At 45.3% G+C, this 24,927-nt stretch overlaps 1 protein-coding gene across 4 annotated transcripts in view; it reads left to right on the forward strand.

Moving 5' to 3' along the window:
• The window catches only part of Iqck (IQ motif containing K), a 125,563-nt gene that overhangs the window by 48,219 nt on the left and 52,417 nt on the right, over positions 1-24,927 (forward strand). For 2 of the 4 annotated variants that reach the window (XM_031388060.1, XM_031388059.1), the window contains exons 5-7: positions 1,328-1,380; positions 1,505-1,582; positions 18,369-18,453. In XM_031388060.1, the coding sequence (XP_031243920.1) occupies positions 1,328-1,380; positions 1,505-1,582; positions 18,369-18,453 (216 nt within the window). Of the gene's footprint in view, positions 1-1,327; positions 1,381-1,504; positions 1,583-18,368; positions 18,454-18,871; positions 19,093-20,735; positions 20,888-24,927 lie in introns of those variants that run through there. The other 2 variants (XM_031388061.1, XM_031388062.1) reach the window with 2 other exon arrangements.

Here is a 24,927-nt window from a genome sequence, read left to right on the forward strand (position 1 = left end):
CAGGCTTCAGTCATAGCCAGAGTGCCCTGTGCCCAGGCTTCAGTCATAGCCAGAGTGCCCTGTGCCCATGCTTCAGTCAGTAGCCAGAGTGCCCTGTGCCCCTGCTTCAGTCATAGCCAGAGTGCCCTGTGCCCAGGCTTCTGCCAGTAGCCAGAGTGCCCTGTGCCCAGGCTTCAGTCATAGCCAGAGTGCCCTGTGCCCAGGCTTCTGTCAGTAGCCAGTGTGCCTTGTGTTCATGCTTCAGTCATAGCCGGAGTGACATGTGTCCATGATTCAGTCATAGCCAGAGTGCCCTGTGCCCAGGGCTTCAGTCATAGCCAGTGTGCCCTGTGCCCAGGCTTCAGTCATAGCCAGAGTGCCCTGTGCCCATGCTTCAGTCATAGCCAGAGTGCCCTGTGCCCATGCTTCAGTCATAGCCAGAGTGCCCTGTGCCCATGCTTCAGTCAGTAGCCAGAGTGCCCTGTGCCTAGGGCTTCAGTCATAGCCAGTGTGCCTTGTGTTCATGCTTCAGTCATAGCCAGAGTGCTCTGTGCCCAGGGCTTCAGCCAATGGCCTGTTGATTGCTCACCACACAGAACGAGGTTACATCACCTAGTGCTGTGGGCTCTGCCCTTGTCTATGATGTTTTCACAATGATAGAAAATGTCTCAGGGTACATCTCTCACAAGATATCCTACTTGTCCTTTCCATAAGTTACACATAACTCAAATCAAGTCGTGGTCTAGATAATAGAATATTTCCCACAAGTTCCTAGCTGTTGTGAACGATAAAATCAGCCTCTTTAGGACTGGAGAAATGGCTCAGTGGTTAAGAATTGTTCTCTTGCAGAGAAGGTCAGGACCCAGTGCCCACATGGCTCACAACCATTTATAACCCTAGTTCCAGGGATCTAGCATCTTTTCTGACCTGTGATGGCACCAGTGATGTGGTGCACATATGTATGTACATACATACATGAATGCAAGTAAAATACATACATACACACACACATATATATAGATATAAAAATATATGTATAAAACCAACCACTTTTTTTTCAAAGTCAGCCTCATAAGGCATAGAGCAAGGAAATGTAATGAACACCTACTAGGTGCACTCACTGCATCCTTTTAGTCCCTACTGTCAGAAAATGCTTTTCCAAAGTTGACTAGAGAAGTACTTTCAGGATGATTTATACCATACACATATTGTTTGTTGACATACTTGTAAACTTTTAATGGACCCATGCATATTTTATCTGAGTCTAACCAGTTACTCTTTTTCTTTGTGCTATGAGTCATGTAGATAAAGTAAGAATATAATTTAATTTTCTCTTCTTTTTTTTTAGAGGAAGAGAACTAAATTTATTGCCTGCGATTTCCTGACTGAGTGGCTGTACAAGTAAGCTGCTCCTGTCATGAATATTCAGTGACCCTGAGGATTTGATTGTGTTAGCTTGCAATAGAAGAACAACTGGCTTAATTCTTGTCCTTTTTCTTGTCCATCAACATAATCGTGTGACCAGCCAGAATCCGAAGAGGGCAGGGGAGTCATTCACAGAATTCTTCTCCATTCCATTTGTGGAGGAGTGGCTCAAGGACCAGTAAGTGTGAATAGTTGATTCTTTATGTTTTTTGTGCATCTATGTTTGGTGTGCATGTTTGCATGTGTGAAGGCCCACATGTAAAGGCTGAGGCTGAGGGTGGAAGTTTTCCTCGTTTGTTGAAGCAGGGCCTGGAAATTGAGTGCACAGCTTGCTGCTCTGCTTCGTCTGGGTAGCTGGCTTGTTCTAGGGGATCCTCTGTCTCTGCCCTCTGAGCTCTGGAATCACAGGCAGCTACCTCTCTCCCAGCATCTGTGTGGCTTCTGGGGAGCCCACCTGTGAGCCTTATGCAAGCATAGCTTTAGTCACTGAGCCATCTCTCCTGCCCAGGCCCAGTCTCAAGGCTGGGTTCAGGATGGCTTTCTTTGGTAGATGGGAATTCACTCCTGCACTGCACCCAGACTCCAGATCACTTCACGCTGGGGGCTCTCGTCTCTGGTTATTTGCAGCACAGACTAAGAGCCCTCTCTTTACATGGTTCTACCCTAGAAACACTTCAGAAATAACACAGAAAAGAAGTTCTTGATCTGAATAATTTTTCTTTCCAGTCATTTTCTCTGTCTCTGCTCCTGTCTGTCTCTTTGCTGGAGTGGCTTGAGCTCAGTGTCCTTGCGCGTGCTAGACAGACTTAGCAGCAGAGCTGCAGTCCCTCCCACAGGTCTCACACTCGAGCTCAGAAACTCTTCTGCTCTGATGGCCTCCTCTGTGGAAGGGGTCATCGTGTCTCAAGAAATATGGTAGAACTTCCCAGCTGGGCTCACCAGTTCTCCATTTAAAATACCACACAACCCAGTGAAAGCTCTCTGACCATCAGAATCTAGCTTTCTTCCCCTCAAGAGAGTAAGTTCTCCCCCTCCACCCAGTGGATGCCAGGGATCAAACTCAGGCGGCCAGACTTGGTTGTCGGCACTTTTACCCCTACGCCTTCTTGCCAGTGTTCTAGTCATATCCCTCACCTTCTGTAACTGTCAGGATGCATGTGTGATCATGCCTAGAGAGGCCAGGCATTGATGTCACATGTCATCCTTTATGGCCACTCACCTTAGTTTTTGACTCAGGGCCTGAACCTTAACCTCACCGATTAGCTGAGACTGGCCAACCACTGAGCTCTTGGGATCAACTTCAGTCCGCCTCCTCAGTGCTGAGGTTACAGATGTGGTCCACCGCACATTTTATGAACCTTCGTGAAGGGTACTCCTCAGGGGTCTGCCTTCCTCCACAGGCAACATGACTCCCAGACCCAAGTCACACTTGAAAAGGTCAGAGACCTTAGATTAGACTATTAACCCCAGTGTCACAGCTTTTGCATAAGTCTGCTCTTTGAGAATATCAAGTTGAATAGATAGGCCTTTGACTGACTTTATCCATTTTAGGGGGCGGAAATTGGTAATGAAAATATCTGAAATTACAAGTCAGGCCAGTTATTTATGCTTGTAGTTCCTGTACTGGCAGACAGACCAGGAGTTCAAGGTCATTCTCAGTTACCTAGCAAGTCTGAGACCAGCCTGGCTACAGAAAATCTTGTCTTTAAAAGAAAATTCTGAGGTGCCAGCACACCTTTAATCACAGCACACAGGAAGCAGAGGCAGGTGGATCTCTGTGAGCTCCAGGACAGCCTGGGCTACTTAGTGAGTTCCAGGACAACCAAGACAACATAGAGAGCCCTTGTTTCAAATAACCCAGAAATGAAAACATACATACATGGAAACCCAGAAATACATACATACATATATACATGCATATAATAGTAATAATGAATAGAAATGGATAATAAACTAAAATAATTAAGATTATACATTGAAATGAGTGTCATATTGGAAAATCTTTGATTTTTATTTATATTTAAAACCATTGACTGTTGCTCAGTGGTAGAGCACTTCCTAAGCTCTGGATTTCACTTACACACACACACAGACACAGACAGACACACACCACACACAGAAACACACACACACATACATATTACATACACAGACACACACCACACACAAGAAATATACATGCACAAATACACCACACACAGAAACACATACATGCACATGCACACACGCGCACTCACACACACACGCACACACATCCAGTCACACACGCATGTGCACACACACACACACACACACACATCCAGTCACACACACAGTCCTCTGCTTAATCTAGTCACTGAGAAGTACGAGGTCTGTTGGTCACCGAATGGCTTGTGTTTTTTCCACAATGGGCTTTGCTTTGCTCTGTTGCTGCTGGACTTTGAAAATGAACCATTTTCCTGTGCTAACTAATGAAAAGGAATCTTAAAAATCAGAGCCCTGGTTGGGCGTGGTGACACATGCCTTTGATCTAGTACTTGGGAGGCAGAAGCAGACAAAGCTCTATGAATTTGAGGCCAGCCTAATCTACACAGTTAGTCCCAGGCCATCCTGGACTACACGCTGAGGTGGGTGCTAAGAGATGGCTCAGTGGCTAAGAACCAGAGGACCCAGCTTCCATTCCAAGTGCCCCCATGATGGTCCACAAACATCTGTAACTCCAGTTCCAAAGGCATCCAGTGCTCACTCTGACCTCTGAAGGCACTACCTTACATGCAGCAAAACAGCCATATATATGTGTGTGTGTGTGTGTGTGTGTGTGTGTGTGTGTGTGTGTGTGTGTGTGTGAAGAACCTGAAAAGCAAAATAAAAAGACCTTTGCTCCTTGAGCATCCTTGAAAATCCCTAGTCCCTCACTGCCATGGAATCTTCAGGTGGCCTCAGGGTCCCCTGATAGCTCCTGGAAACACGGAGAAGTGACAGCCATCGTTGCAGTTGGAGACACAGAGCTCTGACTTCTGCTGGCATTTGTATCCCATACTTCCATTATCTTTCCAGGGGATGCCCAGGAGTGCAATAAAAATGAAATCTAGTTCACACCATGTAGCAAATATCTGTGGAGCACCTACCTGCTGTGACACAGAGGGCTTGGTGCTGAGGAAACCAGCAACGAACAAATGAGGGCTGAAGGGCTAGAGCGGCACGTTTACAAGCAGCTGTAGTTTGTGTAGTGAGTATTGTAATTCGGGTGTTAACAAAGCGCTAAAGGGAAGTTGTGAGGCAGGAGACCCTTCCTGGGCCTGGAGCCAGCTGGGTTGAGTCCAGACTTAGATTTGAGAACTTAGGCGTTGTGTTCTTCCAGGGTACCCTGGAGCAGGAAGAGCCAGAGAAGCAAGCAGGAACCAGAGTCTTTCAGGATCATGAGGACGGGAACTGGGGAACAACCTCTAGGCCAGGTGTTTGGAGCTCAGCTGTGTGGGGAGCTGTGCTGTGCATTGTAATGTTGGCAGTATTGTTAGACACCAGTGACACCCCCAACCCATACAGTTTAAATACAGAACATCTGCAGACAGATGAATGTCTCAAAGCTGCTGGTGAGGCAGATTGCCTCAGTTGAGATCCTCTGATCTAATCCTGTGGTTTTCTACCTTGGCTGCATTTTAAAAACATCTGCAAACCAGGACTAGAGAGATGGCTCAGCCATTAGAGGCTAGGCTCACAACCAAAAATATAAAATCATACATAAGCCAGGCATAATGGTATGTACCTTTAATTCCAGCACTTAGGAGGCATTGGATCTCTGTGGGTTTGAGGCCAGCCTGGTCTAGATAGCAAGTTCTAGGACAGCCAAGGCTATATAGTGAGACTTTGTCTCAAAAAACAAGAAAAAAATTAAACCATCCGTAGAACTTTCCCTTAAGAACTGTTAAATCCAAATTTCCAGGATGGCCTGAACATTATTTTATTTTCATTTTTGTTTTGAAAAGCTTTCTGTATGTTTATTGTGGTTTCTATTTTTTGAGACAGACTCTCATTATGTAGCCTAGGTTGGCCTCAAACTTTCAATTCTCCTGCATCAGCTTTCTGACTACTGAAATGAAAGGTGTGTGGCAGTCTAGATTCCCGAGTAGTCTTAGGGTACAGTCAGGTGTGAGTAGTCAAGTGCGAATTCTTCATTGGGTAGAAGTCACCCTGCATCTGGGTGATCATCACGAGTCTGACAAAGTAGCCACTCTGCTGGATGCTTTCTTGAGTATGGTCGATCCCCTCTAACCTTTCCATAGCTCTTGCATATAGATGCTAAAACTGGGTAGTTGAAAATAAAGGAATTGAGTCTTGGGAAATATGATGATCACTGGATTTCTTCCCTACCCATGTGACCTGCTGCCAGCCAGCCATCCTCTTATAGACAATGGCAAGATCGGAATAACAGGCAGTGAAGAATGGAGATGTTCCCCCATTCCATTCTTAGCCTTCTCTGCTTAAGAGGTTCTTAACCTTTTCCACCCTCCTCACAGAGCCCGGCCCAAGCTACCTGCAAGGAAGGTTGCTGTGGGCTGTGCTGTGAGGTAGACTCATGGGTCCTGGGGGACACTAGCTGTTCTGGCCACAGCCACATTTCCAAGAAGGAACTGAAACACAAGATGATTAAGTTTTGCTCAGGGTGCTAAGCCAGAAGCAGAGGCAGGACTTGAACTCCAGTCAGCCCCGTCAAGAGCACATTGACACTGCACTGCCTTACCTGTCAACTGAACTTAACATGATCACTATTGAGACTAGAAGAAAACTGACCTCATGAGGATGTAATACATGCATTTGGGTAATTTAAGGGATTTGAAGTGGGTATTTTGAGTAAATGAGAGTTTCCTTTCCTGGCTCAACTTTAGTAAACAACCCTTGTGTGAGATGTAATGCCAGCTATGTCTGCCTGCCACTTACTGCCCCCAGTAAGCCTATCTACCAGCCTGGGAGGGAGCCTGCTACTTTGTGAGTCTGGGTCTTATTTTAATGTCAAGGTCTAGCTGCCTACAGCTCAGTGCCACTGTCATGTGAGATTATAGCTGCATTGGAAGTGGTTGTCACAGGAGGCTTACTAGTGACTGCCCTGCAAATGATCCCTCTCCCACCAAGTTCACCCATCACTCTCTTTCCCTGTCCTCAGTTTAGCAGACTCTGTATTCTATCTAGTCCTTCATAGCTACTTTCCTCCGCCTCTCTTTGTTTTAATATAACTATATTTTTGTATAGCCTAGGACATTGACAATCTTTAAAAATACTCTTCCACACATAAACTTGAAGGTAGAGTGTTTATCATGCATAAAATGCGTATCTTTATGAGATTAATGATGCAAGGAAAGGAAATGTTTCATGTCAAGGACTGTTGTGGGATTAAATCACTCGAGACCTGTCTTATTTAAGGTTTTACTGCTGTGAACAGTGCCATGACCAAGGCAACTCTTATAAGGACAACATTTAATTGGGGCTGGCATACAGGTTCAGAGGTTCAGTCCATTAACATCAAGGCAGGCGCATGGGAGCATCCAGACAGTCATGATGCAGCAGGAGCTAAGAGTTCTGTCTTCAACTGAAGGCTGCTAGTGGAAGATTGACTTCCAGGCATCTAAGAGTAGGGTCTTAAAGCCCATGCCCACAGTGACACACCTACTCCAACAAGGCCACACCTACTTCAGCAAAGCCACACATACTCCAAAAAGGCCATTCCTCCAAATAGTGCCACTCCCTGGGCCAAACATATATAAACCATCGCAAGACCTAAGGATTCTTTCAGAAAAACAATGCTTCATTCAAACATGGGCGACTTTGATTTTTCTCCAAGCAGAGTCACTCTTTAAGGATACAGAGCAGGCCTGAGGCTGAGGCTCAGTTGGTAGAGTGCTCGCCTCGTGTACATGAAGGATGCATTTATAGAGCCAGTCTCCAGCACTGCATAAACGGGGTGTGATGGGGCATGGCTAACATCTCAGCACTCTGGAGGTGGAGGCAGGAGGATGAGAAATGCAGAGTCCTTGGTTACTCCATAGCCACATAGCAGGTCTCAAAAGAAGGCTGCAAAACAAAGGGATATTTGTCTTTACTTTTTGCTGTTTTCTCACTTCTAGTGGATGCTTACAATTTTCCATAGTTAGAATACAACATAAATTATATTAAAACATAAAGCTTCTCTGCTTTGATTTTCCTGCTTCCGGGCACTTAACTTCCCATGTTTCTCACTAGGGAGCTAGCGTTCGGCCAGCTGAGGATGGGCCCCTGGCTGTCCAACAACTGGAATCCCTGCCCTCTATGTTTGCTACCTAAGCCATTCAGTCTGAAATAATCTCAAGACTTTTCATCAGGAGGGACTTTTCTTTCTACTAGAGTTAGATCTTTGCTTTGTTTTTGTAGCTCTGGGGATCAAGCCCAGGGCCTTAGGCATTCTAGACAAGTGCTCTGTCAATGAGCTATAGCTCTAGGCCTAGATATGGGTCTCTTGAGTGACAATTCTTGAGTTGCTAAAAGCAATGTGATAATAAAATTGTGTCTGATAGCAGACCTGAGAGATAGCAAGAGTCTAGTACTTATTTACGGACTTACAGACTTATTTCTTATCTGGCTATGTTTAAAGCCAATGCTACTCCTTTGAAGTTAAATGAGCATGTAAATACTCTTTTCCCACCCTTTTTTCCTTCAGCCATTTTGAGTTCAATTTCTGGTACTTGTAGATGAAAGCACCTTGATTGCTATGTTCTCTTTCATGATATTGCTACATACCAAGCAGTACTCTGTAGCAGTCAGCTTTCTCTAGGTTCTGCCACAGTAACAAATAGCCCCACATTTCAGTGTTGTACACCACAGGTTTATTGTTCACTCTTTCATGCTGGATGCTTGTCATGTGGGCTCTGTTCTATATTTCATTTCATCTTAGGACCTCAGGTGAAAGAGCAGTCCCCTCACAGAGGAAGAAAACAATGGCCGAGCCATGCAGTGGCAAACGCTACTGCTCACATCCGACTTGCTAATGCAAGTCACGTGGCTGAGTTAAATCTCAGTGTTAGGAGTGACCCCAGCTTCCAGGAGGAGCTGAAAGCTGTGCAGCACAGCTCAGGGATGTCTACATCCTCTACAGGAAAAGGAGTGACAATGGGGAACAGTGCTGAGGTCCACTGTGGACTGGAGTGTGAGGAAGGGGCCTCTTCCCTGCCTTTCAGTGGATGTGTCATACCATATCCTCTGCTGGCCTTACCCTTACCAGAACCCAGCACCATCCTCTTGAAGCATATAGCATCAAGCCTTACTTAACCAGGCAGTCAGAGGCAACAAAATTATCAGAATAGGAAACATGAAGATTTTTTTTTTCTTCAGACAAAAAGTATTACCCCAAGATTCAATCAGAGTCATTAGGAAAAAAGAAATCGCAAATTGAGCTAGGAACAAAAGGGTCCACTGCCCTTCTGGTCTCATGTCTCAGGGGAGAAGGCTCGTGAAAGACATCATTAAAACTGATGCCTTCAGCGAAGCCACTGTTGTGTTAGAAAAGAAAAGGTTGCTTTGGGTAAAGTGTGTTTTTCAGCCAAATTCTATCTTTGGACAAAACAAAGAAGAAGAACTGCCACCATACTTTGATGATGAAAGGTATCTTATGACCACAAACTGAGGTGAAAACAGAATTGTCTGTGTGGCATCTGAGGACAAGTCCTGGCGGCATGACTGTCTCTGCAATGAACTTAACAGTGGGACTGGGAACACTGGAGCTTTCAAGGTAGCTTAGGAGCCTCACACATTTGCTTCTGGTGCTCATAACTACGTGGTGGTTGGGCAGAAATTTTGCGGTCATGTCCTCTTGATAGGAAAAAATAAAAGCCTTTCAATTAATTTTATCTTACAGAGAGTATATTTCTGTCTCTGTCATCACCAAGGCCAGAGTCTCAGGGGACAATCTGCCATCTTCACTTTTTGCTGTTTCATTTGTTTTCTGAGGGACGCAGGAAGCGAAGCTGCTTTGGGGGTTTGGTCCACATTGATTTGTGTAGATCCTCGGAGTAGACTCCTGTCACCAGAGGTTTGATGTACAGGTGGCCACTTTTCTAGGACACATGGCACCATTTCCTCTCTTCCTGTTGCTTCCTGAGCCAGTATGGCAGACACATCTGGGCTCTGTGTCACTGCCATTTATGAAATCAATGATATATTAATTGCTGCTGGCTGCTTCAGAGTTACTATAAACTCAGTAACTTAAAATCATATACATTTCTTTTATGAATTTGGAGGATCCAGTTGTCACATCAGTTCAGTGCCTTCTAGGGGCTGAGGGAAGAATCTTGTCTTGATTCCCAAGCTTCTGCGGGCCAATCCTCTGCTTGCATCTCTTACTTCTACCCAGTACTTCACCTACCTTCTTCTAAGCGGCTGTAGCACTGAGCCTTCTGGATAATCTGGGACTATCTCTCCCATCAGGGTCTTCAGCTCTGGCTCTGCATCTGCAGTTCATTGTGCCATGAAGGGGATTACATTCCAGGGTCTGGGGATTCAATATAGACATCTTTTTGTTGTTTTTGTTGTTGTTGTAGTAGTTTTATGAGACAGGGGTTTCTCTGTGTAGCCCTGGCTATCTTAGAACTCCCTCTATAGACCAGGTTAGTCTTAAACTCACAGAGATCCACCTGCTCCTGCCTCCCAAGTGCTGCTATTAAAGGAGAGCACCACTACTACCTGGCTTTGGTGTAGCGATCTCAAGGGCACAGTGTTGGTAAGCTTCCCAGGACTATAACAAATGTTAGAGGCTTGTAAAGGGAAAAGCTTTACTCTAGATCACAGTACACATTCCAGTCCATGGTCATTTGGCCTGTTGCTTTCTGCCTGTGCTTGAGCAGTGTTTCACAGCAGGAATCATCTCAAAGGCAGACTATCACATGACTTCTCTTATATGTGGAATCTGGGTCTAAATATACATACATAGACTACACACATACACACATGACATGTGCCTTAGTTTCTTGTTTACATGATAAAAATCTCCTGACAAAAGCAACAAAAAGGGTTGATACATTTTGAGAGGGACACAGTCCATCATGATTATTGTGACACTATTTTGTGATACTCATTCCTGGGTCGACATGAGCACAGGCATGTTGACCCAGGAATGAGTATCACAAAACCACAGGCAACTCACCACAGGCAACTGATGACAGATGAGAAAGTAAAGACACCACCAAAGTCTAACTGGGTGACAGGTGAGCTTTACTGGGTTTAGATACAGGAGCAGAAATAACTCAAAGACAATTGTATTCCCAAAGCCCACCTTAGCATGGGTAACAGTTCACAAAGGCTGGAAACCCAGAGCACACTGCACAGCATGCAAGTCTGTCAATGGGTTAGAGGTGTCTGAACCTCTTCCTGGGAGCTTGACTGGTCTCTGCTTCTTCCAGGCAACTTAGCAGAGTTCAAGCGTCTTCTAGGCACATTAGTTGGTCTGAGAATGTTTCTCAGCAGTCCTCACTGTTTATATAGGCTTGGGGAGGGAGGGTCTTACTATATCTGGTCAGTTTCAGAGACTTCCTGAAGCCATTGAGTTGTTTACTTCCTGAGCTTAAGGAGCGTTCATGTAGGCTGTTTACCTTAGAATAGCCAGTGTCTTAATGAACTGTCCTTAGTGGAGATTTTATCTTAGGGAAAACTTGTACACAACGTGAGGAAGACATAGCCATCTGCAGGAGCAGGAAGCTGGCTTCTCACATTGTAGCCATACTCAGGAAGCAGAGCAATGAACAGAAAGCAGGACCTGGCTATAAAGTCTCAACAACCACCCCTAATGATCCACTTCATTCAGCAAGATGGACTCCCGAAGAGTCCATGGTTTTCTCAGATGGTTTCACTACCTGGGGATCAGTGCTCAAACATATGAGCCTACAGGAATCAGCTTGCATTTCAACCAAACTACTGTGAACTCAGAAAAGGGATTCTGTGGGCCAGGAGGGGGACCAGTGATGGGAGGACAGATGGATGGGGGAGTGAGGAGGTAGCAGCAAACTTGAACATGTCACAATGAAGCTTATTTTGACACTAACTTAAAAAATATATAAACAAAACTCCCATCCTTCTCATGGCCAGGAAGCAAGAAAGAGAGAGAGAGAGAGAGAGAGAGAGAGAGAGAGAGAGAGAGAGAGAGAGAGAGAGAGAGAGAGAATCTCACACTTCCCTTTAAGGACATCTTCCTTTCACAAACTGAGGAAGTTAGGGATGGATCATATGTTACTGGAGGTGATATCTGCATGGAGGCCTTGGTGTGCAAGCTTCCCTCTGGGTTTGGTGTAACTTGCTGACTTAAATCAGCAGCTGGAACATTCCATGGGAAATCATTGGGGGACTCTTGGGAGGCAGAGCTATTAGCATTCCCTTGTGGAGGTAGAGACTAAAGGCTCATGAAGTTCTGAGGTGCCCTCCCCAATGTTACATGTGAGGTGAAAACAATGGGCTTCTCTTCATCAATGCAGCTTTTCATGAGTCACCCAGGCTGGGGTGGAACCTGCTGTCGGTGTAGCTGCCTTCCAGTCAACCACACTCCCGTAAATAACCCTAATAAACAAATTGGTTCATCCAGCTTGACTAGTGGAATCCTTTTTTTGGTCTGCTGATGCTCCTACTGTCCTACTGTCTTTAGGATAAGACATGTCATAGGCTGATATTACTGAAATCCCTCTTCCATCTGGGAAGACCGCTTTAGTACTTTTTAGTCAAATTCTGTGACTTATGGGTCATTCTGGTTTGGTGTGTGTGTGTGTGTGTGTGTGTGTGTGTGTTTGTGTTTGTATATGGTATGTGCATATGTGTGTTAGTGTGGTTGTATGTGTGCTATAGTGGATATATAAAGGTCAGAAGACAGCCCAAGTTGCTGGTCCTTATTTTCCACCTTAGTTGAGGATAAGATCTCTTGGTTAGTTGCTACCAAGAGATGTATGCCAGGCCAGCTGACCTGGATGTTTCCAGGGATTCTCGTCTTTTCCCATCTCACCATAGGACACTGGGGTTATAGTTGTGTGCTACTGTGCCCATACTGTGCCCAGATTTACATGGGCACAATGTGAAGTCTTTCTGGATGAATGGCAAGTGGCTTACCTACTGAGCCATTCCCCCAGACCTCATTCAGTTTATTATATGGTCTTGCTTCATATCTGGGCTTCATCCTGTTTAATTTTAAATTCTAAGTCTCCAGTGGATATAAAACTTACCTTTCCTCTTGCCCCAGCTCCTGCCTCAACTGTCCATAATTCAGGGACCTAGAATGGAGGAACGGGAGGTTAGCTGCCGACTTTCTCTAATCTGTGTCTACTTATGAGTCTGGCAGTAGTTCTGGCAGGGTCTGTAGTGCTTATGGTCGACTTGGTCACAGTGGCAGCCACTGAGAGCTTCCTGTCACATTACAGATGTGTAATAATGCTGAAGCACCATTTACACTTGTAGCTCCTTTAAGTTGAAGTAGCTGACCAACCACATTAGTTCTAATTACATGCACCTAATTTAAAAGCATGTGCATCACAATATTATCAACTTTTCTTTCTAATATTTTGGTACCTCTATTATAATATAAGTGGCCCACTGTAATCCTTTATACTGAATCTATGTTTTTAAAAATAATGTTTTGGGTAAGAATAGAAAGAGCATAGCATTTTAAAAAGAAAAAGGAAGATCTGGCTCCAGTGCAGCTCAATGGGAGAGCATTTTTAACAAGAATAAGGCTGTATAGGTTTAATACTTAGTGACATCAGCACCATTCTGATGGTTTTGGAAGGAGTTGGAAGGGATGAGCCTGATACCCTCCCACACACCCTGACCTGAGCCCACCCTTGGAAGTCTGAACAGGTGACCAGTTGTTAAGTTTCCCTAAGTCACATTAGAAGACTCATATAGTTAGTTACAAATGAGCTAAATAATATCACAACTGGGTATATTGTATGAAAAACAATCAAATCTCTTAGTCTTGGTCTTTAAGGAGCTGTTCAGTAGGCTGTTTTCTGGGCTCAGAGCTTCAACGAGGAGGTTGTCTGTGAACCTAGCTGTGCGCCTAACCAGGGCAATGACTCAGCTGATGGGGAATCATTGCTTGTTGACTTTCTGGAGTGGAGATTACTGAGGGGCCAAAAGCCAAACACAGCCCACCAACGAGGAATTCTAAATGTGCTGGAAGGCCACATATAGCATTCTGCCTAGATTTTTTTGGCAAAATTCCTCTTGTACAGAATGCTGGATCTTCAGGGATTCTAGGAGATGCAGTCCGAAGAGGTAGTCCTTAATTAAGGACACTTAAGGAAGGCAGCTGACATCCACCTCTGCCTTCTGCACATGCCCACACAGTGCACCCCTTGCCCCAGAATGTAAGTGAACAGTAAAGAGTGTAGGAGAGTAAGGCAGTTAATGTAGAGGGCCACGTCCCTAGCCAGATACAATAGGTGGATGGCATCCAATCCAGACCATTAAAAGGCTTTATGATGATTGATGGAAGCTTGGCCCATGCCGTCTTTGGAAACAGATTTCTATCTGGATCATTCTTGCTTTTATGTTCCAAGAAAACAGCTCATCTTTTACCTAATGAAAGGAGGATACATTAATCTAAAATCTAATGTTCAATCCCAGGCAAGCTTTTTTTCTTTCTAACTGACTTTGAAATTCTTACACTTGGGTAGAGAAATGAATGAAGGCTACCTTCCTAGATCTTTTTAGTGTGTGTCTGTGAGTGTATGTGTGTCTGTGCCAGTGCACATACAGGTGCATGTACCTGTGCACATGAGGATGGAGAGAATGCCAGATCCCCCCAGAGACTGGCTCGGGACAGTGGGCCTGATGTGGTGATGGGACTTGAACTGTGTTTTTGTGATTGTGCAATAAATAGTCCTGACCACTGAGCCATCTCTCTGACCCTGTTCTCACTGCACAGTTTGTAAGCGGACAGTATCTTCTTTCTGCCCACAAACCTTTTACTTCATAGCTAAAAGGGGGTAGAATAGGAAAGCATGTGAATACATTTTAAAATCTACAAGACACACACACTGTCAGGAAAACAAGTTTCTGCACCTCTCAAGATTGCAGCATTGATTCTTAGGGTGCAAATACGTTTAACTCCTAGTTAAGGGAAAAAGGGGGGGGGAGTCATGCTGATTATCTTTGGCTAATAAGGCAAGTTGTCTTGGAGACACTCAGCCATAGATAGAATGTCTGCTCTGGGAAGGCCAGCCCCAGCCCTGAGGGGCCTCTCTGTAGCAGCTTCCTCCTGTGATTGACACATTCATCTCTTTTGCCCCTAGGGTCCTGGTGATGAGGCTTGCCCCTTTATTTTTATCTGACCTGAGGCCAGCTGCACTGATTCCAGGACAGGGAAGGACCTGGCTCGGCATCTGTCCCTTCAAGCTGGCCCGCTGAAGCAAATAATTCCCAGGCGCTTCTCTGCAAGAGTAGACCCTTTTCATTCAGCCTGATACACACTGGCTCTCTTGCACTTATTCTTGTTAGGCAATGAGACAGCACTCTATTATTTAGCCATGAAAGCCAGAGACATCACTAAAGGTGGCCTCATGTTACTGCCTCACAGGCCTATTAGACATCTCATTTTGCCTTTTGCACATGTCATTGAGATGCAAAGTGGCTCCAGGTCTCATTACCGGCCAAGGCCCTTTGCTGGGCTGGGCTGGGCTGGGCAGGGCTGGGCTGGGCTGGCCCCAGTGTCCTCAGCTTTGCAGGTGTTCCTTCCTCTGGTCCCCAACAGGAACACTGTTGCTTTGACATCTGCCACATTCAGGACTGAGAAGCATGCCTACAGCAGGGAAGATTGCCCCTGAAAAGAAAGACCCCATCCAATCTCCCTTCAGATGCCAGCCACAGAGTCTGCGCTGTTAGAGCATCCTCACATAGATATTTGCCGGACAGATGACAGTCTGCTACATTGTCACTGTAAGGTCAAGAGAGGAGTGTGTTGTGTGATTATGTCTTTCCTTCCCTACATTTTTTTTTAAACTCCTAGGCAAATGGCCATGTTCTCTGCTTGTTATCCAGCAGCTGCTAGACTCCTACTTCCATGTTAGCTGCCTCTTCCCTTCTCTGGTCACTCGTATCTGGACAGCTTGCATTCTCAGTAGGACGTGGTTAGTGACCTTGACAGAGTTCCCTTTGTTACACCCTCCTCCTCCTCCTCACGCCTCTCAGCCTCTTCATCTCCAAACACAAGGTCACAGCAGCCCCTTGATTCTGTTGTGAGCATTTTGTGAAGCCATGTGCCACACAGCACTTAGCCCACAACCAGGCTGGTTGGGGTTTCAGTCTGAAATATACCCACCAGTTCATATGTGAATATTAGATCCCACTCATGTGGTGCTGTTTGGAAGGCTTTGGAACCTTCAGGAGTCGGGCTTGGCTAGTGAGAGTAAGTAACTGGGGAAGGACTTGGAAAGTCACACTTGTCCCTGGCTTTTCTGTTTCCTTGACAGCTTAGATGTGAGGGGCTTTCCACCACACACTCACATGGCCATGGACTTCACCTTGAAGAACTGAAATCCCTCTGGAAGCATGAGACAAAATTGATCCTCCCTCCCTTAAATCATTTCTGTAGGATATCTGATCACAGTGGCCTGCCTTTGTAGGTATTGAGTGCCTACCGCCTGCCTGTCTTGTCCCAAGTGCTATTACCAAGAGGAGCAAACATGAGAGCAGGCTGTGGTACCATGGCTTTAACACACAGACTGGTTTCCAAATTGGGCCAAGGATTAGGAAGAATAATAGCTAGACCCCAGCCTAATCAAAGTATGTTTTAAATAACATTTGGGTGGAACTCAGAAGGGGCCTAAGAGTGAACCAGGAGAAAAATGTGTCTGGCCTTGACCAGCCCTTGGGCACACTAGAGCAAATTAAAGAAAAATGACCTCATCTTAGGGGAGATGTGTCCTCACACCATGGCACAGGGTTGAGTGAGCAGTCTCAGGCTGGGATGTAAGGCCTTGCAACTCTTCTGCTGGGTACCCTTGGGCCAGAAGGTACTCAGTAAATACCAGTGGATGTTGGGGCATTGCACTGTTATTCTCTAAGATCGCTGCCACCATTCCAAGGTCGTCTTTGAAATGCCAGGGTCTCCAGAAGCCACTTGATTTCAACTAGTGAGGGCAGCCACCTCAGGGGTGTGAAGTGGCAGTAAGACACCACTGATTTCTAGCATATGGACAACGGAAGAACGGTGGGAGAGACATGTGGCAAGCAGGGTACTCCAGGAGCAGAGCATTGCAGCCAGAAAAGTAGTTATTAGGCAAGAAGAGGCAAAACCAGAAGCAGCAAATAAACAAAAGACCGTCTGATGGGGCTAAAAGTGGAAAGTGAACATTAGGAGAAGGTTCTCCCAAATCTATGTTTGCAGGGGCCGATTATCTCTACAGAAATGCCTACCTCATTTCTTCCTTGGAGGACAGCCAGCCAGAAAGCCAGAGCCGGTTGCAACACTGCACCCCCAGGCAGGGTCTAAGCAACCACACTGCCTGCCTAGCTTTGATTTCTTCTATTTTGGAATAGTCTAAAAGCATTTATTCACACAAACATACTGAACCAAGGCTCTCTCTTGCATCATCTCCCCTCCCCCTCTTCCTCTCCCTTCCTCCCTTCCCTTCCCTTTTCTTTTCTGTCCTGGGGTTTGAACCTGAGGCCTTGTGCATGCTAGGCTGGCTAGTGCTCAGCTGCTGAGCACTCTCCCACCCCCTGCCTCTACTTTCATTTTTTTTGTTTTGAGAAGTTCATGTAAGCCTTAAAGGTTCATGTAGCCAAGGTTGATTTGAACTTATGCTTTTCCCATTTCCACCTCTTAAATGATAAGATTGCAGGTGTAAGCTACCATGCTGCTTCACCCGGTATAGAGACACACTCAGACAGAGAACGCTGTGTCTTTTGCTTTCAGGAAAGGGATGAGCTACTTAAACTCCCTTCTTCACATTGTTGCAGAAAGAGCCTGTATTGTACTTAAGTTACAGTGTCACCCACGAAGGCTGTGTTCTGTCTCTTGTGCCATATCTGTGTAGTCTTGTGTTGATGATATATATGTTGCATCTTCAGAACCAACATGAAACCTGAGTCCTTCAAAGGAAGAAAAGGCTAGCCTTGTTTTTTTTTTTAAGATTTATTTTATTTTATGTGTATGAGTACACTGTAGCTGTACTATGATGGCCGTGAGCCATCATGTGTATGGCTGCTGGGAATTGAACTCCAGCCCTGCTTGCTCTGTAGCTATCTTCAGACGCACCAGAAGAGGGTGTCATATCTCATTACTGGTGGTTGTGAGCCACCATGTGGTTGCTGGAATCTGAACTCAGGACGTTCGGAAGAGCAGTCAGTGCTCTTACCCACTGAGCCATCTCGACAGCCCAAGGCTAGCCCTGTTTTAAGAACATGCACTGATTGGAGCTGGGGAAGTGGCTCAGCTGGTCTAGTATTTGCTGTGCAAATGTGAGGACTCAAGTCCAGATCCCTAGAACCTATGTAAAAAGCCAAGTGTCATAGCAGGTCCCCCAGAGCTAGGTGTAGGGGGCAAATATGGTATTACCAGGTATGCCCCCTGGCCAGCTGAACCAAGGAGCAAGGAGCTCCAAGTTCAATTTAAGATCCTGTTTCACAAAACACAGTGGGCCATTACAGGAGCAGACATTGGGTGTCAGCCTCTGTCTTCCACTTGTGGACACATAGGCACACATGCACACACATATAATATACTACACTACACATACACACTCATACACACATACACATACACACACAGAGAGGAGGGGTAGGGATAACAATTTTAAAAAATCCCAGATCTTAACAGGAAACGCCAACTCAAGCATACACTTTTCCATCAAAAATGACATTTTTGCCCTTTAAGAATGGGAGTGGATGACTCCCTTAATCAGGAAGACAGTTACATTGTCAAAGGCATTGGCAGGATGAAGGATGGATTCTCACAGGCCTATGACCATTTTATTGCTTTTCAGCCCGCGGCCACCAATCCCCCTCTCCCTGCTCCTGACAGAAGAAGAAGCAGCAGTCAGGATCCAGGCCTTCTGGAGAGCCTATCTGGTAAGGGCCACCTGTGATTATGACATTAAACATAATGGGTACTTGTGACATGGTAGACTAGGGAGGAAGCATGCATCAGAAGTTGAATGTTGTCACTCACATACAGACCCCAGAGATAAGACTCTCTGCAAAAACAGAGGAATTTGGATTTTCTTGAAATCAAAACTTAATTTGCAATTATCATAAAAGACACATTTGAGGGTTGGGGCAATGGCTCAGTTATGTAAGTGCCTGCTATACAAGCTGAGGTCCTGAGTTCATATGCACAGAATCCATGTAAAAAGCTAGGCAGGGTGGCCTGTACCTATGATCCCAGCCCTGGTTGGGGTGGTGAGAGGCAGATTTCTGAAGCTCATTGGCTATCCAGTCTCGCTTAATAGATGAGATTCATTGTCAGTAAGAAGCCTGTCTCAAATAGAGGGAATAGAAGGAAGAGGAGGAGGAGGAAGAAGAACGAGGAGAACGAGGAGGAGGAGGAGGAGAGACATTGAGAAGACATGTGACATCAACCTCAAGCCTACATACACACTCATGCACACATACAAATAACCTTCCAACTTTTAAAAGCTGGGTTTGGCCGGCCTGTGTAACCCTAAAAATAATATTGCAAGCCAGACATGATGGCGCACACCTGTAATCCCAGCGCTTGGGAGGCAGAGCCAGGAGACCACAAGTTCAAGCAAGCTGGGACTGGAGAGAGAGGGGCCGGGGAGGGAGGCCCTGCCTCAAAAAAAAAAAAAAAAAAAAAAAAAAAAAAAATCAAACAGACAAACAAAAAGCAAAAGGCAATATTTCATGTACACAAAGAGGAAAACCCATTGTTTTAGAAAAGAGTGAGACAATTCAGATAAAGCAAAGTGCCAACCCACCAACAGTGTCCCAGTCCTTTCACCGACAGTGTCCCAGCCCTTTCACCGACAGTGTCCCAGTCCTTTCACCGACAGTGTCTCAGCTTTTCCACTGACAGCATTCCCAGCCATGGCCATAGTTTGGCTGCTCTGTTCGGTACACTTGAAACTTTAGCATATGGAATGGCTAGAACACTTTGCATGGAGAAAATCACCTTTTCTTTTATAACTGGTCTTTTCCAAACCATTTTCCTATTTGAGACGTTAAGATTATATCAAGATTTCCATGATTGCAGTCAGCATTGTGACCCCTGTGGGTAGCCATGTTTGCAACTTTTTTTCTGGCCACTGGATGTAGGAGAAATTCTAGAAGTAGATTTGTAGTGAAAGGTGAGCTCAAGAGTTCTCGATCCACACTGTCCTGAGGCCTTTTTAGCAAAGTGTGCTTTAAAAAATGCATTACCAAAGACTTCTCGGAGTGCTGCGTGTCTTTGTGCTAAATAGTACACAGTCTCTCCAGTTGTCTGGTAATCAGAAATAGACATTAGCAAGCTTCCAGGTGAATGTACAGCTCCCATTCCAGAGGGTGGTGCCCCTCCTACACCTGGGAGACCATTAGCAGTGTTGTTGAGACTCAGCGTCCTCCTCCTAATCTTTATGACACAGTCAGCATTAAGTACATCCACAGTGTAGTGCACGTGTCACTGTCATCTCCACTTCCAGAGCTTCTCACCAGTTGCCTCAAGCTCTTGCTACCATAACTTTCACAACACAATGGACTACACCTTCAAACTGTGAGCCAAAATAAGCTCTTCCTATCTGTGCTGGCTAGTTATATGACAATTTCACGCAAGCTAGAGTTATCTGAAAGGAAGGAACCTCAGTTGAGAAAATGCCTCCATAAGATGTTGCCATAAGGCACTTGTTTTTACTAATGATTGATGAGGGATGGCCCAGCCCATTGTGGACAGTGCCATCCCTGGGCTGGTGGTTCTGGCTTCTATAAGAAAGCAGCTGAGCAAGCTGTAGGGAGTAAACCGGCAATCAGCACTTTTCTACAGCTTCTAGGTTCTGACTTCCTTCAGTGATGGACTACAGTGTAGAAGTGTGAGCCAGATAAACCGTTTCCTCCCTGGGTTGCTTTGGTCATGGTGCTTCATCACTGCAGTAGGACCCTGACTAAGACACCCTTATGTTGCTGTTGTCAGGTGTTTGTCCCGGTGATGAGAAAGTAATATACTCCTGTTGTGCATAAGAGGCTTCATGCAATTTCTGTTCTGAAGAGACTGACTTCACCTAGTACGGTGTCCCCAAGCTTCATTCACACGCACGCGCGCATGTTTGTGTGTGTGTGTGTGTGTGTGTGTGTACGCTAGAGGAGGCTAGAGGTCAGAGTTAGCTGTCTTCCTCCATTGCTTTCCACTTTTGAGACAGGTCTGTCCCTGAACCTGCAGCTCACCATTTGGCTAGACTAACTGCCCAGCAAGCTCCAAGGATTCTCCTGCCTCTGTCTCTCCAGCTCTGGGATTGTAGGTATGTGTGTCACCATGATGAGCTTTCTATGTTGGCGCCAGGAACTCAGGTACTGCTTGTGCAACAACCGTTTACCCACTTGAGCTACCTCCCCCTCCCTGTTCTAACTTCCTCTGAGTTCAGCTAAACCAAAATCCTTTAGGGTGCAGTTTTTGTCACTTACAACCTAGAGTCCCAACATCACAATTCTTAGTTTAAGAAAGATGTTCAGATGCTACCAGTTGCACTTGAAGGAGGACAATGGCACAAAATAAAAGCCTGGCTTCTACTCCTGGAGAATGACTGTTAGTTTGTCCCAGGGAGAGCCTGGCCATAGCTGGCGAGGGCCAGCAAAGCTTATTAAAACTGTTCTCTCTTGTGCATGTACTCTCATTCTTTTCTCTCTCCTGAAACAGGGTTTCACGTAGACCAGGATGGTCTCAAACTCATTATGTAGCTGAGGATGTGAATGGCTCAAATCTCTTGTCTTCACTTGTGGGTGCTGGGATTGCAGGCATATCTCAACACACCTGAGTTTGTACAGAGCTGGGGACCTAAGTTAAGGCTTCTTGAATGCTAGACAGCCACTCTACCAACTAAGCTATGTACTGCCATCACATTGTCTACTTTTTAAAAGCACTTTTACATGTATTTATTTATTTATTTATTTATTTATTTATTTATTTATTTATTACAAGTGTGAATGTATGTGTGTGAGTGTGCACATATACTTTGTGTGCACAATGTTTAGGAGTTAGTTTGTTCCTTTTACCTTGTGGGTTCTGGGGATGGATCTGAGGTCATTGGCTTGGTGGCATGTACCAATTATGGAAAAACTAAATGATACCAGTCACTCATTGGTATTTAGCCTCCTTGAATTTTTTTATTCTTATGGGAAACTTTACTTTGTTTTTCTAGAGTTAGGTGTGCTAAATACTCTGCCCATGCTCTCCTCTTTCCAGCAGATTACTTTCCTTGTCTGCACGTAAAGATCCTACCCCACAAATGTTGGTAGTTCTATGATATGCACCTATGTTTTATTTCTGTGAATAACTTGAATTGTAATCTGCTGAACTGTAAGCAATTCAACATTCTATTTTTGTCTGCTTTGTAAGTTGCAATTTTATATAAAATATCCTTGCCCATGTGTCTACATACTTGTCTGATATTTGTCTGTAAGGTTAATTGCTGCTGGTGGATGGAATTCATAGCTTACGGATCTTTTATTGTTAAATTACCCCAGACAGTCTAGAGTCTAACCGCTAAACATGTCTAGCTGCTCACTAGCAGTGTATATCAACTGTGCCTCAAGCTTTGATGGCTTAGTGGAAGGAGGAAGGCAGAGATGGCGAGAAAGCCTGAAGCATGCCAGGGGACAGTGGAGTCCTAAGGACATCAAGCTGAAGAATATAGGAAGAGTGGGCCCTTGCTGTGTGTAGGCTGTGCACTGTGCAGCTCTCAGAGGTTATCACTCAGCTCCACAGACTGCTGACCTCTGAGGCTTTGAGAAGTTTGGAGACTGGGGGTTGAGTGGCTGTTTGTTCCACTATTACTCTTTCCTTAACCTCACTGGCTTTGGCAGCCCCTAACTCTAGATTTATGACACTCCCTTTCCTCAGTAACTGGGGGCCCACTGAAGGAGGGGAAGGCCATCTGTGTGTGATCTAGAAGTGACACGTTAGTCCAAAATCTGGATTTTCTTCCCGAAGCCATACAGGATCTTAGGTTCAATAAGGTGCATGCACAGCTAATACTCAATGGAGGAGAGGTCATGAAATCAATACTGGACATTTAGTCAGTGCAGAAGTCTTCAGACACCAGAAGTGGTAAATGAGATTAGCTCATTTGCCACTGACCCCAGCCCCAGTGCTATATTGGCATTATGCATTCTTGGAATCTTATAAATGAGTAACTGAATCCTCAAATCATCTTCAAGGATGAATAACAAACGAGTTTGGTGCATTTTATTAGCCCTCCTCTGTGATTTACACAGGCACACAGCCATGAGCTTCTGTGGGGAGTTGCTCATGCATCAAGATCCTTGACCTTAGCAGCTGCCCCCATTAATCTTCCAGAGATGGCACTTGGGAAGAGGATAGGGTAACATTTGGGTGGTATGCATTTACTCTGTGTATGTGTGTGAGAGAGGGGGGAGAGGGGGGATTCGTTTTATCAAAAGGCGTGTGTTACTCAGCTCTTCTGCAAGCTTTGCAATGAGAGAAACTGAAGGGGCTCTTGAGATGACAGCCCCATGCAGGCTGGACCCAAGGTTTATCTCAGAGTCCTGCAGGAAGGATGGAATCTCCTTCCGACAGCTGATATCTGTCAGCAGATGAACAGATCCCGTGGCCCAAAGTCAGACGTGGGGCTGTGCAAAAGGAATGCTAAACACAGGGAGGCACGGGTGCTTGCATCAGGTTACAACTGGTCCCCTCTGGCTGGTGTGTGGCTGTTTCTCGGAAGCTTCAGCGGCTGGGTGTGCTCTTTGTGACCTGAAGAGCAATTTTGGCCCCAGTTTGCTGGTGAAATTGAATTCCTAGGATGGGTTTCTCCTCGGTTAGTTCGCTTGCCTTCTGCAGACTACTGGGTGTGATTTTGGTGCTTATGGCTAACACACAATTCACTTGCCCCCCCCCAAGACTCATCTACACATCTTTCTTTAGGTCATCACATACATAGTTGTTGAAATAACATATTTGAGTTTTTATAGATAGCCATGATAACATTGACTATAATGTTATTGTGGTTGTTGGTTCTATTCTTTTTTAATGTGGCACCGCCCTGCCTGTTCTTGAGCTCTGGGATTACCGGCATGGACCACCACACCTGACTTTGTTGTTGTTGAAGACCTGGGGCTGTATCCCACTGTAACTAGCTTAGCAGCAGGGTTCGGTCCCTAGAATTGCAGGGGTGGGGAGAGTATCACCCGTTGGGCAGAGAGGTTGTCAGGACAGTAAAGCTAACCTCTCAGCACTATGGACAGTGGTACAGATGGATTTTCAATGATTAATTTACTTATCTTTACTCTGGGTCTTGTAGCTCGGGTTGGCCTTGAAGGCTCTCTGCAGCCGAGAATGACTGAATTTATGATCTTCTGGCCTTTACCTCCTGAGTGTTGGGATTGTAGGCCTGTGTTACCACATCCACTTTATCCAGTGCTGGGGATGGAGCCCAGGGCTTTCCCACACGGTACGGAAGCACTCTACTAACGGAGCTTCAGTCCCAGCCCTTGTCTTTATTTTAATTAATTAATTAATTAGGTTTTTTGAGACAGGGCTTCTCTTTGTGTTGTCTGGCTATCCTGGAACTAGCTCTGTAGATCAGGCTGGCCTCAAGCTCACAGAGAGCTGCCTGCCTCTGCCTCCCAAGTGCTGGGATAAAAGGCATATGCCACCACCACCCAGCCCATTTTTTGTTTGTTTGTTTAATGAAAAATGTATTTGTTTATGCTTTTGTGTTTGAGTACATGTGTATGTGTATGGGCACACACTATGGTTGTCATGGGAGTCATATGGAGACTAGAAGACAACTTGTGGGAGTTGGCTCTCTGTTTCCACCATATAAGTCCCAGTAACACACTTGGCTTGTTGGGCATGGTGGCAGGAGTCACTACCTGCTGAGGCATCTCACCGGTCCCTTGTTTTTGTTTTTTAAGATAGAATCTCACTTTGTAACCCAAACGGGCCTCAAACATGTAGGTTTTCCTGGTTGACCTCCTATGTGTAGGATTGAGCCAGGTCACCATGTGCGGGTGAAATTTATGTTTTGAACATTTTATAACCTATTTCCAAGTTAAGGCTATCTATGTAAGTCTCACTGAACCAGTGAGAGAAAATTCTGGAAAATGTGGAGAGATATAGGAAGGCGCAGATACGAGACGCTTCTGTTGGCAGCAGCAGTACCGAGGGTGGCCTTTCTGCAGCCCACTCAGATGCAGGCCTCATACCTGCACTGACTTGTGGCTTCTTTTTGTTTGTTTGTTTGGTTTTTTTTTTGTTTTGTTTTGTTTTGTTTTTAACTAAGTTTAATTTTTTTAAAAAAAATCGTCATCCTAGCTTGAATGTACTGAGTTGCTATAGAAACAGACCCCCATCTTGCCTCATATTTTACTGTT

This window comes from Mastomys coucha, unplaced genomic scaffold (assembly GCF_008632895.1).
Source record: "Mastomys coucha isolate ucsf_1 unplaced genomic scaffold, UCSF_Mcou_1 pScaffold21, whole genome shotgun sequence".
Lineage (NCBI taxonomy): Eukaryota > Metazoa > Chordata > Mammalia > Rodentia > Muridae > Mastomys > Mastomys coucha.